This window comes from Electrophorus electricus, chromosome 24 (assembly GCF_013358815.1).
Source record: "Electrophorus electricus isolate fEleEle1 chromosome 24, fEleEle1.pri, whole genome shotgun sequence".
NCBI lineage: Eukaryota > Metazoa > Chordata > Actinopteri > Gymnotiformes > Gymnotidae > Electrophorus > Electrophorus electricus.
Genome location: NC_049558.1, coordinates 11,949,945 through 11,962,557, shown reverse-complemented (window position 1 = coordinate 11,962,557; position 12,613 = coordinate 11,949,945). Strand labels below are relative to the sequence as shown.

The window sequence follows — 12,613 nt, the reverse complement described above, 5'->3', positions numbered from 1 at the left end:
CATTGTTATATACTCTTTGTATATATATATATTTCCTTATCCACCCTTGTTTCTTTCCTCAGTTTGGACAGAGCACTCACAAAAACATTTCACTGCGAGTTATACCGTGTATGATAATGTACTTGACAAATAAACCGAACTTGAACTTGAACTTGAAGCCTAACTCTTACAGATTGGTCAACGTTATCCAGAATTGAATTTAGGACACAATAGTGCACCATATGCGATATCCTAAGGGATAGAGCAGATGCAAGATTCGTGTAGCAGAGTGGCGCAGCGGAAGCGTGCTGGGCCCATAACCCAGAGGTCGATGGATCGAAACCATTCTCTGCTAAAGGACCTTGTCTTATAATGTGCTGTATCACCTTAAAACATTTGCTGAGTGCAGTTGTCGGTACTTTTACTGTTTTTAAAGAAAATGTTTCCACAGATGTAGGGGTTCTTGCTTCAGTGAAGCAAAACCCAACATCAGCTAAACATCCACACAAAGCTTTGTTTCTCCAAAAAAACCCAAAAAATAAAACAATGTCCAGCGAATAAGTACTCCAAAAAGAATAGATGTGACCAAAATGCAAACACGTAGCTTTTGAAACATCACGGCATCTTTGGCAGGTTATGCTGAATGTTTATGTGTGGCCATGCCTTCTTGTACAGGAGGTCTGCTCCGTGCTTACAGTGATTCAGCCGTTTTGCCGACTTCTGTTTTGACTTAACTCTTACCTTGGTCTAGCACGGTTTCCTTTTGTTCTGCCATCGCATCTTGACTGCAGCCAATGACTGCTCGCATATTAGATTTCTAAGTTCTTGAACCTTTGGTGCTTAAGTAAGGTGTTTTCCATCAGCATGGGTGCAGGTCAGAATCTCTGGATCGACTGTTTCAAGCAAGAAGCATTCCCAGGCTAAACTCCTGGAGTGTGTGGGAGTAGGATCTTTTCCCATCGTTGCATTTATCTTTGCATTTATTTTCCATCTTCCACTAGATTTTGGGACTGTCAAGACACTGAACATGCTAGCAGCGCTAATGCTAACAGCGCTAGCGCTAACAACGCTAATGGTGCTGTCGGTGCAGGCAACGGCGCATGCGCAGAGCCCACCATAGAACAGTGCCCTCTCATCATCACGGAGAGTGACGCGACGAGAGAGTTTAAAAGAGTGAATAGCAGGAAGGCGGCGGGATCAGACGGTATCTGCGGGAAAGTCCTCAAAGACTGCGCAGACCAGCTTGCCCCAGTATTCTCCGACAGCTTCAATTTCTCCCTGACGCTCGGTATCGTCCCATCCAGCATTAAGCGATCCACCATCGGCGCCGTCCCAAAGAAACCTCCACCCTCCGGCCTCGATGACTACCGCCCTGTTGCCCTCACATCAGTCGTGATGAAGTGCTTTGATAAGCTAGTCAGAGACTTCATCACCTCTTCATTGCCGGCCTCCATGGACCCACTGCAGTTTGCATACCGCCACAAACGCTCCACTGATGACGCAATTGCGCATCTGCTCCACACCACACTGACCCACCCGGACAAAAGGAGGGGTAATTATGTTAAAACGTTGTTTGTCGATTACAGTTCAGCATTTAACACTATCATCCCCTCCAAACTCACTACTAAGTTGGAGGATCTAGGACTGCATACATCCCTGTGCGACTGGCTTTCCATCTTCCTAACAGACAGACCACAATCAGTACGGGTGGGCAACTGTGTCTCATCCATCCTCACCCTCAGCATTGCAGCTCCTCAGGGTTGTGTCCTAAGCCCCCTGCTCTACTCACTGTAAACCTACGACTGCGCAACCACTTCCAGCTGCACCACCATTGTCAAGTTTGCTCACGATACCGTCGTCATGGGCCTAATCTCGGAAAACGATGAGAGGGCCTACCTGGAGGAGATTAAACACCGGGAAAACTGGTGCCAGGGAAACAATCTCCTCCTAAATGTCAGCAAGACAAAGCAGCTGATTGTGGACTGCAGCAAGAAGCAGGAGCGGCACTACCAACCTGTGAGGATCAATGGAACTACGGTGGAGAGAGTAGACAGGTCTTCTCTCTGTTGAAGTCAGGGAAGCGCTTTCGCTCCCTGAAGACCAATACAGAGAGACTGACGAGGGGCTTCTTCCCACAGGCCATTCGGGCCGTGAATCAGGGCAACTGATAATCTGTGGGGACCACCACCACCATGTGACTGTAAATTTGTCAATTGGAATTGTACATCGTGTATATACACTGTAGATTGTGTATATATACCTATTACACATACATTGTTATATACTCTTTGTATATATATATATTTCCTTATCCACCCTTGTTTCTTTCCTCAGTTTGGACAGAGCACTCACAAAAACATTTCACTGCGAGTTATACCGTGTATGATAATGTACTTGACAAATAAACCGAACTTGAACTTGAACTTGAAGCCTAACTCTTACAGATTGGTCAACGTTATCCAGAATTGAATTTAGGACACAATAGTGCACCATATGCGATATCCTAAGGGATAGAGCAGATGCAAGATTCGTGTAGCAGAGTGGCGCAGCGGAAGCGTGCTGGGCCCATAACCCAGAGGTCGATGGATCGAAACCATTCTCTGCTAAAGGACCTTGTCTTATAATGTGCTGTATCACCTTAAAACATTTGCTGAGTGCAGTTGTCGGTACTTTTACTGTTTTTAAAGAAAATGTTTCCACAGATGTAGGGGTTCTTGCTTCAGTGAAGCAAAACCCAACATCAGCTAAACATCCACACAAAGCTTTGTTTCTCCAAAAAAACCCAAAAAATAAAACAATGTCCAGCGAATAAGTACTCCAAAAAGAATAGATGTGACCAAAATGCAAACACGTAGCTTTTGAAACATCACGGCATCTTTGGCAGGTTATGCTGAATGTTTATGTGTGGCCATGCCTTCTTGTACAGGAGGTCTGCTCCGTGCTTACAGTGATTCAGCCGTTTTGCCGACTTCTGTTTTGACTTAACTCTTACCTTGGTCTAGCACGGTTTCCTTTTGTTCTGCCATCGCATCTTGACTGCAGCCAATGACTGCTCGCATATTAGATTTCTAAGTTCTTGAACCTTTGGTGCTTAAGTAAGGTGTTTTCCATCAGCATGGGTGCAGGTCAGAATCTCTGGATCGACTGTTTCAAGCAAGAAGCATTCCCAGGCTAAACTCCTGGAGTGTGTGGGAGTAGGATCTTTTCCCATCGTTGCATTTATCTTTGCATTTATTTTCCATCTTCCACTAGATTTTGGGACTGTCAAGACACTGAATATGCTAGCAGCGCTAATGCTAACAGCGCTAGCGCTATCAACACTAATGGTGCTGTCGGTGCAGGCAACGGCGCATGCGCAGAGCCCACCATAGAACAGTGCCCTCTCATCATCACGGAGAGTGACGCGACGAGAGAGTTTAAAAGAGTGAATAGCAGGAAGGCGGCGGGATCAGACCGTATCTGCGGGAGAGTCCTCAAAGACTGCGCAGACCAGCTTGCCCCAGTATTCACCGACATCTTCAATTTCTCCCTGACGCTCGGTATCGTCCCATCCAGCTTTAAGCTATCCACCATCGGCCCCGTCCCAAAGAAACCTCCACCCTCGATGAGTACCGCCCTGTTGCCCTCACATCAGTCGTGATGAAGTGCTTTGAAAAGCTAGTCAGAGACTTCATCACCTCTTCATTGCCGGCCTCCATGGACCCACTGCAGTTTGCATACCGCCACAACCGCTCCAGTGATGACGCAATTGTGCATCTGCTCCACATCACACTGACCCACCTGGACAAAAGGAGGGGTAATTATGTTAAAACGTTGTTTGTCGATTACAGTTCAGCATTTAACACTATCATCCCCTCCAAACTCACTACTAAGTTGGAGGATCTAGGACTGCATACATCCCTGTGCGACTGGTTGTCCAACTTCCTAACAGACAGACCACAATCAGTACGGGTGGGCAACTGTGTCTCATCCATCCTCACCCTCAGCATTGCAGCTCCTCAGGGTTGTGTCCTAAGCCCCCTGCTCTACTCACTGTAAACCTACGACTGCGCAGCCACTTCCAGCTCCACCACCATTGTCAAGTTTGCTGATGATACCGTCGTCATGGGCCTAATTTCGGAAAACGATGAGAGGGCCTACCTGGAGGAGATTAAACACCGGGAAAACTGGTGCCAGGGAAATAATCTCCTCCTAAATGTCAGCAAGACAAAGCAGCTGATTGTGGACTGCAGCAAGAAGCAGGAGCGGCACTACCAACCTGTGAGGATCAATGGAACTAGAGTAGACAGTTTCAGGTACCTTGGAGTTCACATCTCGCAGGACCTGTCCTGGTCCCGCCACACCAACTCCCTGGCAAAGAAGGCTCGTCAGCGTCTTTTCCATCTCAGACGCCTAAGAGACTTCAGACTGCCCTCCAAGGTACTGCAGAACATCTGCACCTGCACTATCGGGAACATCCTCACGGGGAACATCACAGTCTGGTTTGGGAACAGCACCAAGCAGGACAGACAAGCACTCCAGAGGGTGCTGCGTTCAGCAGATCGCATCACTCATACGGAACCTCCTGACCTGCAGACCATCTATTACAAGCGGTGCCAGACCAAGGCCAGGAGGATTGTGAAGGACTCCACCCATCCCAACAATAGGGTCTTCTCTCTGTTGAAGTCAGGGAAGCGCTTTCGCTCCCTGAGGACCAATACAGAGAGACTGACGAGGGGCTTCTTCCCACAGGCCATTCGGGCCGTGAATCAGGGCAACTGAAACTGTGGGGACCACCACCACCATGTGACTGTAAATTTGTCAATTGGAATTGTACATCGTGTATATACACTGTAGATTGTGTATATATACCTATTACACATACATTGTTATATACTCTTTGTATATATATATATTTCCTTATGCACCCTTGTTTCTTTCCTCAGTTTGGACAAAGCACTCACAAAAACAAAAAAAGACATACAAAACACAGCTGTGTGAGAGCTAATGCTCTAAAGCGAAAGCTCTAAAGTGGTAGACTGGCTCTGCTCCTTATATCTAAACTTCACATCCTGGAAGGGATGTCCTATCATCCTGTTTACCCATTTCCTGCTCCTTATCCCGCTATACACTTCTGCACATATCAGGATGCTCTGTTCCACCAGGACAGACACAGTTTGCTAGTTCCTCTTTATCAGCATTAGTCGCACGACACATGCAAGATCACGACGCAGCTGATTCAGCAGTCGTTTTGTTCACACAATATACAAAGACAGAATGTGCAGACTAAACTATTCATATAGGATTACATAGAGAAAGGATTAACATGATTATATATGAATCACATGATAATACATGATCGAATAATAATTTCCATCACACTAGAAACAGACCTCCAGGCCCAAGAGGTCACACAGTCATGCCCAGCAAAGTAGTGCTGGGCCTGGGCACACTTGACGCAGTTTGACTCTTTAATCAAAATTAGAAACAGACCTCCAAGCCCAAGAGGTCACACATTCATGTCCAGAAAAGTAGCGCTGGGCTTTGGCACACTTCACGCAGTTTGCCCCTTTAAATAAAACTAGAAACAGACTTCCTGGCCCAAGCAGTCACACAGTCATGCCCAGCAAAGTAGCTCTGGGCCTGGGCACACTTCACGCAGTTTGACCCTTTTTGGCAGATTTCACCACGTTATTACGAACGTGGATACGTTATCTTATAATTATAAGCAGTGTGATAGGTGAAGCTAAGTGAAGCACATGTGCAGAATTTCTAACAATAGCCTGTTTTGTATAGCCTGGCTAACTGACCAATCAGTGAAATTAAATGTGGTTGCTGAGCCTGTTGCAGCTGGGTCAATTTAATTTGATTTCATTGTGTTTAATTTTAAACTCAGCTGCGTGCCATGAGACACAAGTTTATCTGAGCATTTTTTGTTTTAATGCCGGCTTAACCTAGCCATGTTTTACAGTTATCTTGAAATAATTAAGGTTCATCGCTAGAGGGTGCTGTTCATCTTTTTTTTTCTTTTTCTTTTTTGTATTATTGATCAGGAAAAAACTATAAAATAGATGAAGTGGACGTTTTCTATGTATCATATGGAATTTGAGTAGATGAGTGAATGTTACTATGTAAATGTATAAGAATTTGTGCATAAGATTATTATGAGATTATTTATAATCAAACGACTACACTGTACAACCACATCTTCCCTTTATTTACATATTATACAGATATTTACAGATATTTATATTTTACTTACAGAGCAGCTCCTCATTGGCTTGGCTCAGAAGCTTCTTTTCAATGTCCTCTTTCTCCAGGTACTCCTGCAGGTTAGGCATCTCCTCCGCCAACCGCCTGAGGGCAGAAGAGACGTGGTGTGAAGCGTAGCCTGCTGTTAAAGGCTACAGATATAGTACATTTGTGAGGCTAACAGCGCTTATTATATGAAGCCTTATAGAGGTCATATGGAATGATCTCATTCGATCAACCCTAATGTAACCCTTACAAACTTTCATGAACTCATTTGAATAACACTACCATAGCCCTTAAGAACTTTCCTAAAATGTTTTAAGATGTTCTGAACAGATTATCTCTTAAAGGTTAAATCCCTTGCAGGTCTTAGTCCTGCTCATCCCACATGCTGATGTGTGAGTGAAACAGTGCATAGGTGTAGAGACCTGGACTTGGCGAGATGCAGGCCTATCCTCTCAGTCTGGTGCTATTCTGTTACTAGAGGACCTGAACACGCTTCTCCAACAGCACGTTCTTCTGGGCCTGATGACAACGTGCACACACATGCACACGCACACACACGGGCACACGTACAGACATACAGATACTGTTTAATTTCTTCACATCTGTAGATACACTAGCATAAGTTGATATATACGTTTATGAGTTTGATTATGAGCTGATTTCAACTTGACAGGTACAGAGTATATAGTATACATAGAGAGTGCATAGTTTTACCAAATTGAGTGCTACAGATTCTTGTGATGAAAGGTGACAAACCCAGCAATATGAAGAAAACAAGTACTGGGTTAGTCCCTTAAAGGTTTAAAGGAGTCTCCCTTAAAGGTCTTAGTCCTGAATGTGTACTGACGTTATAAGTGAAAGGTGGAGGTACTGGTGGATGTGTACTGACACTATAAGGGATCTCTACCTGCAGTGACAGTCTGAGCTTCTCAAGTTCTTCCTCCAGAGATTTCTTCTCCTGTTCACAGGCTATTTTCATATCTGCCAGAGCAAGTATCATTACTGCTGGATATATATATATATATACACACACACAACACAGATTGTATATACTACATAATTACTACTGGATATATAAAATATAATATATATAGTACTATACATATATTAGTATCACTTTTATTGAAGCCTAAAGGCTAACATTCATTATTAGTTATGTTAGTATTATTGCATTTCTATAGTACTTACTCTTGATGGACCTGTTATGCTCCTCCTCCTCCTGCTGTTTCTGCAGGAGCTCTGTCTCCTCCTGCTGCTTGTGTTTCAGCATCTCCTGAAGAACCTGCAGCTCCTTCTGCTTCTGCAACCTCAACTCCTTCAGCTGCTCCAACAAACTGTTCTCCAACTCCTCCTTCTCACACCGCAAACACTCCAATCGGGCCACAGGCCCCACTAGTGACACAGAACCACACACACACACACACACACAGAGAGAGAGAGAGAGAGAGAGACAAACAGAAAGACACACAGACATATGAAATTAGAAAGCCATATAGTGTAGAAATAGATTGATATTATTCAGGGACCTCATTTATAAAACTTTGTGGATTCCAAAGTGAAAGTGTGTGTATTCTGCACAAATAACAGGAAATGGTATATACCCCCCAAAAACTTAGATTTCTAAAGCCTCGAGTATGAAATTAAAGTGAAATTAAATGTGGTTGCTGAGCCTGTTGCAGCTGGGTCAATTTAATTTGATTCCTACGAAATGTTATGTTGATAAATTTTAAGAATATTTAATGCCGTAATGTCTGTAGGATCTGTGGAGGGGCTGTCATGTGTATGTAGTTTATGGGGATATTCTGTCATGAACTATTAATACTAGCACAGTTATGTAAATTTTGTAAAAATCCTATCTCCAAGTTGTGCTTCTCTTTTTTCTATATGTAGTTGTGTTCTTTATACTGTTTATAAGATAGTCTGCATATTTCTAAATGAAAAGAAAACGAAGTGCTCAAGTGAAATTAGTGTGATAAAGTTCCCACCTATTATGTCTTAAAGACAATTATCACCTATCCACCTAACCCTAACTCTAATCCCCAAATACCAATATGCTTTTGTGTTCAAGATGTTTTATTTCCCTCTTTTTCCTTTTTGTTTACTATATTGAATTGGTTCTCAGGTAAATGCCTGACTCAAAGCCTTAGACTGAGACAAAGATCCATGAATATGCATGAACAGATCTGCTGAGCCTTTTCTTCTTGTGCTGCCCTGAGATCAGTAGTTAGAAACTGATTTCAGCAGTCAGTTCAAATTGACAAGAAGTAACTTCAAGTCTACAATCTCTCATGAGAAGAATAGCATCTTATATTTTATTTTAATTTTCTCTTCACTATTCTGTCAATTTAAAATAATCTTTTGTCATTGGTAGAATTGGGATTAGTTCTGTTTGGGTGACAGTAATTAGTTTTAATAGAGCCAGCTGCAAACCTAGGTTTAAAGTAGTCTGAGGAGATGCTCAGATGGCTATACACCTGTGTGCTTCTTGGGACATCAACCTCAGGGACTTTAGCAAGGTATAGGTGCAGTCCAAACAAATCAGAGCAGCCTGTCTTGGAACAACTTGGGCAAGGAAGTAGGGTTGCTGGCAGCATAGAGGAAAGTTTGGGAGTACGTGTGTCAGTCAAGAATTTTTCACGCCGAAGCTCTAACCGATTTTTTCGTAAGATTTGTCTTTTGCAGTGGGGGGTGTTCTGTCACGTTCACCCATCCTGGGTGTCCCAGTTCCCACAGCAACGCCAGTAAGTTTTTGCTTCCTGGTTTTGTGGCTCTGTCCTCTGTCCACACATGCTCCTCAGCAAAGGTTAATCTAGCCTTTTGGTCAAGCGGCTTGGTCAATGCAGCGTGGGCTTTCAGTCCAAATGCTTTAATCATCAAGACACTGTATGACGAAACAGATCCTTACCCTGTTCAGTGCTGAACTAGAGAGCAATTCCAGCTGCAGTGTTGAACCGATTACCCATGGAGATTCTCTGCATTATCTTGTCCTCTCTTACATTTGTCTTTCGTGGGTGACGAGCCTTCTTGGGGGACTTGAATGAGTTTGTGATGTTGTAAAGGTGCAATATTTTAGAAATCACAGACTTGCAATGACCAACTTCTCTTGCTATGGCTGATAGTCACCCCTTTGGCCTTCATCTGGACAACCTGCTACCGGAGGGTTTCAGTCACTTTGGAACGGCTCACCACCTTGCAAAGTCAGCGAAAACTGGAAAGTTAGGCTGCCAGTTAAATAGGGTTTGTCAGATAATTAAGGAAATTAGCACCAGGTGCCAGATTAACACCAATAACTTGCAGGTATCTGAAAGTGTTCTCCAAATTTGATCCGTGTCCTTTTTCAATTATCTCATTTAGGTTTTTTATACTGTGCTTTAGAATGTATACAACTCATGAAATGAGCTTAAAATACTGCTCTTTTACTCCTGTTAGGATAAATTCACATAGGACTACACAGTGGCCTTGACATTTAGGTAATTGTGTGTTGTTCTCTAGTTTTGATCGGAAGTGTATACACACATGTTCTGGAAGTCCTCCAACTAAGAGTATAACAGAATGAATGACAATAATAAACACTTTGTATGGAGACAGTGAGATGTAAAAACCACAGATAGGGTAATAAATCAAACTTTTACCACATGTGAGCTGGATAGTGTCTGCTGAAACATGGCCTACTACAAAGGTCATGTTGGCTAATTTGAAAGAGAATGATATGGTTTGGGTTTAATGTGGTAATGCATATGTTTTAATGTGGTGATGTCTGTTTTAATGTCTTACTAGCTGTGCATAATGTTGTAATGTCTAGAGAGCAGACTGCTGGTCATTGTTTCCTCTGGCAAAGCTGAATTTAGGACAGTCCTTAAGTACAGGTGTTCTGTATCCTGGTTATCCTATTCAACCCAGGAAAATGGTCATTTCTAGCACAAGCAAGAGTGATAGCCACCATTAGATATACAGAACATGCCGATAATTGTCAGATGGGTTTGTGTTATGTACTATGATAGAAACGCCTGCAGTCAACCGCAGCCTCCAGCACAGCTCCTCGTTGGTTTGGCTCACATGCTTCTCCTTTCTCTCTTTCTCCAGGTACTCCTGCAGGTTATCGTTCTCCTCCGCCAACCGCCTGAGGGCAGAAGAGACGTGGTGTGATGCGTAGCCTGTTGTTAAAGGCTACAGATATAGTACATCTGCAAAGCTAACAGATTTTATGATATGAAGGCTTATAGAGGTCATTTGAAATGATCTCATTTCATCAACCCTAATGAACTTTAATGAACTCATTTAAATTACATTAATGTAGCCCTTAAGAACTTTCCTAGAATCATTTAGGATGTTCTGAACAGATAATCCCTTAAAGGTTAAATCCCTTAAAGGTCTTAGTCCTGCTCATCCCACATGCTGATGTGTGAGTGAAACAGTGCAGAGGTGTAGAGACCTGGACTTGGTGAGATGCAGGCCTATCCTTGAAAATTTATTCACTTTCTTATTATTATTAAAAATTATTAGCACTATCAATGACCAGGTTCTGTGATTTTTTTTACACCCCCTGTATTTCACTGTCACATGGAATAGAGGGTGTGTGTATGATGTTAACGATCTTAGCCCATGGGTGCTGTGATATCAGTTACACTGGCCTGAACACATTCAGTTTAAAATCCTCCTCCTTACATTCAAAGCTCAGGATTCTGATGCTGAACTCCTACACCCATACACTCAGTCTTCTGATACTGAACTCCTACACCTGTACTGCTCCACCCATACCCTTCAGTCTTCTGATGCTGAACTCCTACACCCGTACTGCCCCACCCATACACTTCAGTCTTCTGATACTGAACTCCTACACCCGTACTGCTCCACCCGTACACTCAGTCTTCTGATGCTGAACTCCTACACCCGTACTGCCCCACCCATACACTCAGGATTCTGATGCTGAACTCCTACACCCATACTGCTCCACGCATACACTTAGTCTTCTGATGCAGGTCTCCTTTCCATCCTCAGGTTCAGGTTGGTGTCTGTAGAAGGCAGATCCTTTAGTGTCATGCCACCAAAATTATGGAACACGACCTCAATCTCTCTGTCTCTGCTCTTAACTTTCCTCAACTTCAAAGACACCTCCCATGGTTCGATGTGTTTGTTATTGTTATTATTATTATTATTATTATTATTATTATTATTATTATTATTATTATTATTAATGATGATGTGCAGATCGTTTAGATTGTTTGATTATGCCTTACCTGTTCCTACTCTGTGGAGATCTTCTTATACGTCGCACTGATCCTCTCGACCCAAACAGCTTCGTTTTGTGTTCTTCACTCGGGTAATATTTATTCAGGTGTGATGGAGAACATTGTAGAACAACACAGCCAGTGTTTTAAAGAAAGCATGTATTTATGAGAAAACATTTATTCAAAAACACCTACAATACCTGTTAATACACAAATTCACACCGAATATTAGTTTTCTAGTCTAGTAACAGCGATCTACAACAGAAGACATGTCTACAGGTTCACAGTAGATATTTGGTTCAGACCAAAACATGCAAACTTTTTACATGGAAAAAAAACCCCACATGACGTTTGTGCATTTGAAGAAAATCATTCAGAAATTTCAGAGTTTATAGCTTGACTTTTTAAGATGGTTAATTACTTAAATTACACAAGTTTCAGGAAGTATTCATGTTTTTGTTGTTTGTTTGTTTGTAAATATTGTTTGTGGTCTTGTCCTCCTTTTTGGAGATAGTCATTACCACATTGCCTCATTCTCTAGTATGCCTGGCAGGATTGGCTTCACACTGCATTATGTGGCCCCTCCCATTTCGGATATGAACATTTCTAAAGGTTATTTTGGGAACGCAGCAGAAACCTCGTGTCTCTTTCCCGACTTGGATTGAAGCTCATTTCACACACGTCAAGCTTATGGACACTTTTGTGCTATTCCTAAGCAAATCCCAGGTTCCATTGTGTCCAAGATCGTTTACCACTTCCTGATTCATCTAAAGAACGGCCATTAGGTGGCACCAGAAATATTGTGCTTTATTTTATTTTATTTTTTTTAAAGGCTCTGTGTACAGATATATACTTAAGAGTCCCTGTGGTTAAAGCCTCCACTTTAAGTGTTAAAAGTTGAAATTAGCATCACGACAAGTGATTGTGTCGACGGACATCAAAGCTGATGTGTAAGATTATGAATAATGGACATTTCAACTTTCAGCTTCTGTGGTGTTTTCCTTTTTTTTGCTATTTTATTCAAATCTGACTCCCTGCCTCCTCAGCCATCATCTACCTTGGCAGCAAAACGTCATGCTGTGCAGCTCTAAGCGGTCACACGGACCACCTCGGGCCCGTCAGACGGTGGTCACAGACAGCAGAGGGTTGTACACTTTCCTCCCGTCAGC

General features: G+C 42.8%; 1 protein-coding gene and 2 non-coding genes across 3 annotated transcripts in view; 2 read left to right on the top strand and 1 right to left on the bottom strand.

Annotated features, from left to right (window-relative positions):
- Positions 1-262: 262 nt before the first annotated feature.
- trnam-cau lies at positions 263-334 on the top strand. The gene has a single exon. It is a non-coding gene; the product is annotated as a tRNA-Met (tRNA).
- A 2,179-nt stretch (positions 335-2,513) lies between these two features.
- Positions 2,514-2,585, top strand: trnam-cau. Its single transcript has one exon. It is a non-coding gene; the product is annotated as a tRNA-Met (tRNA).
- A 9,074-nt stretch (positions 2,586-11,659) lies between these two features.
- Positions 11,660-12,613, bottom strand: part of LOC113587085 (PDZ domain-containing protein 4) — a 23,284-nt gene continuing 22,330 nt past the window's right edge. The window contains exon 7 of the mRNA XM_035522667.1: positions 11,660-12,613. This exon is cut by the window's right edge and continues 1,548 nt beyond it. Within this exon, the coding sequence (XP_035378560.1) occupies positions 12,563-12,613 (51 nt within the window). The 3' untranslated portion in view covers positions 11,660-12,562.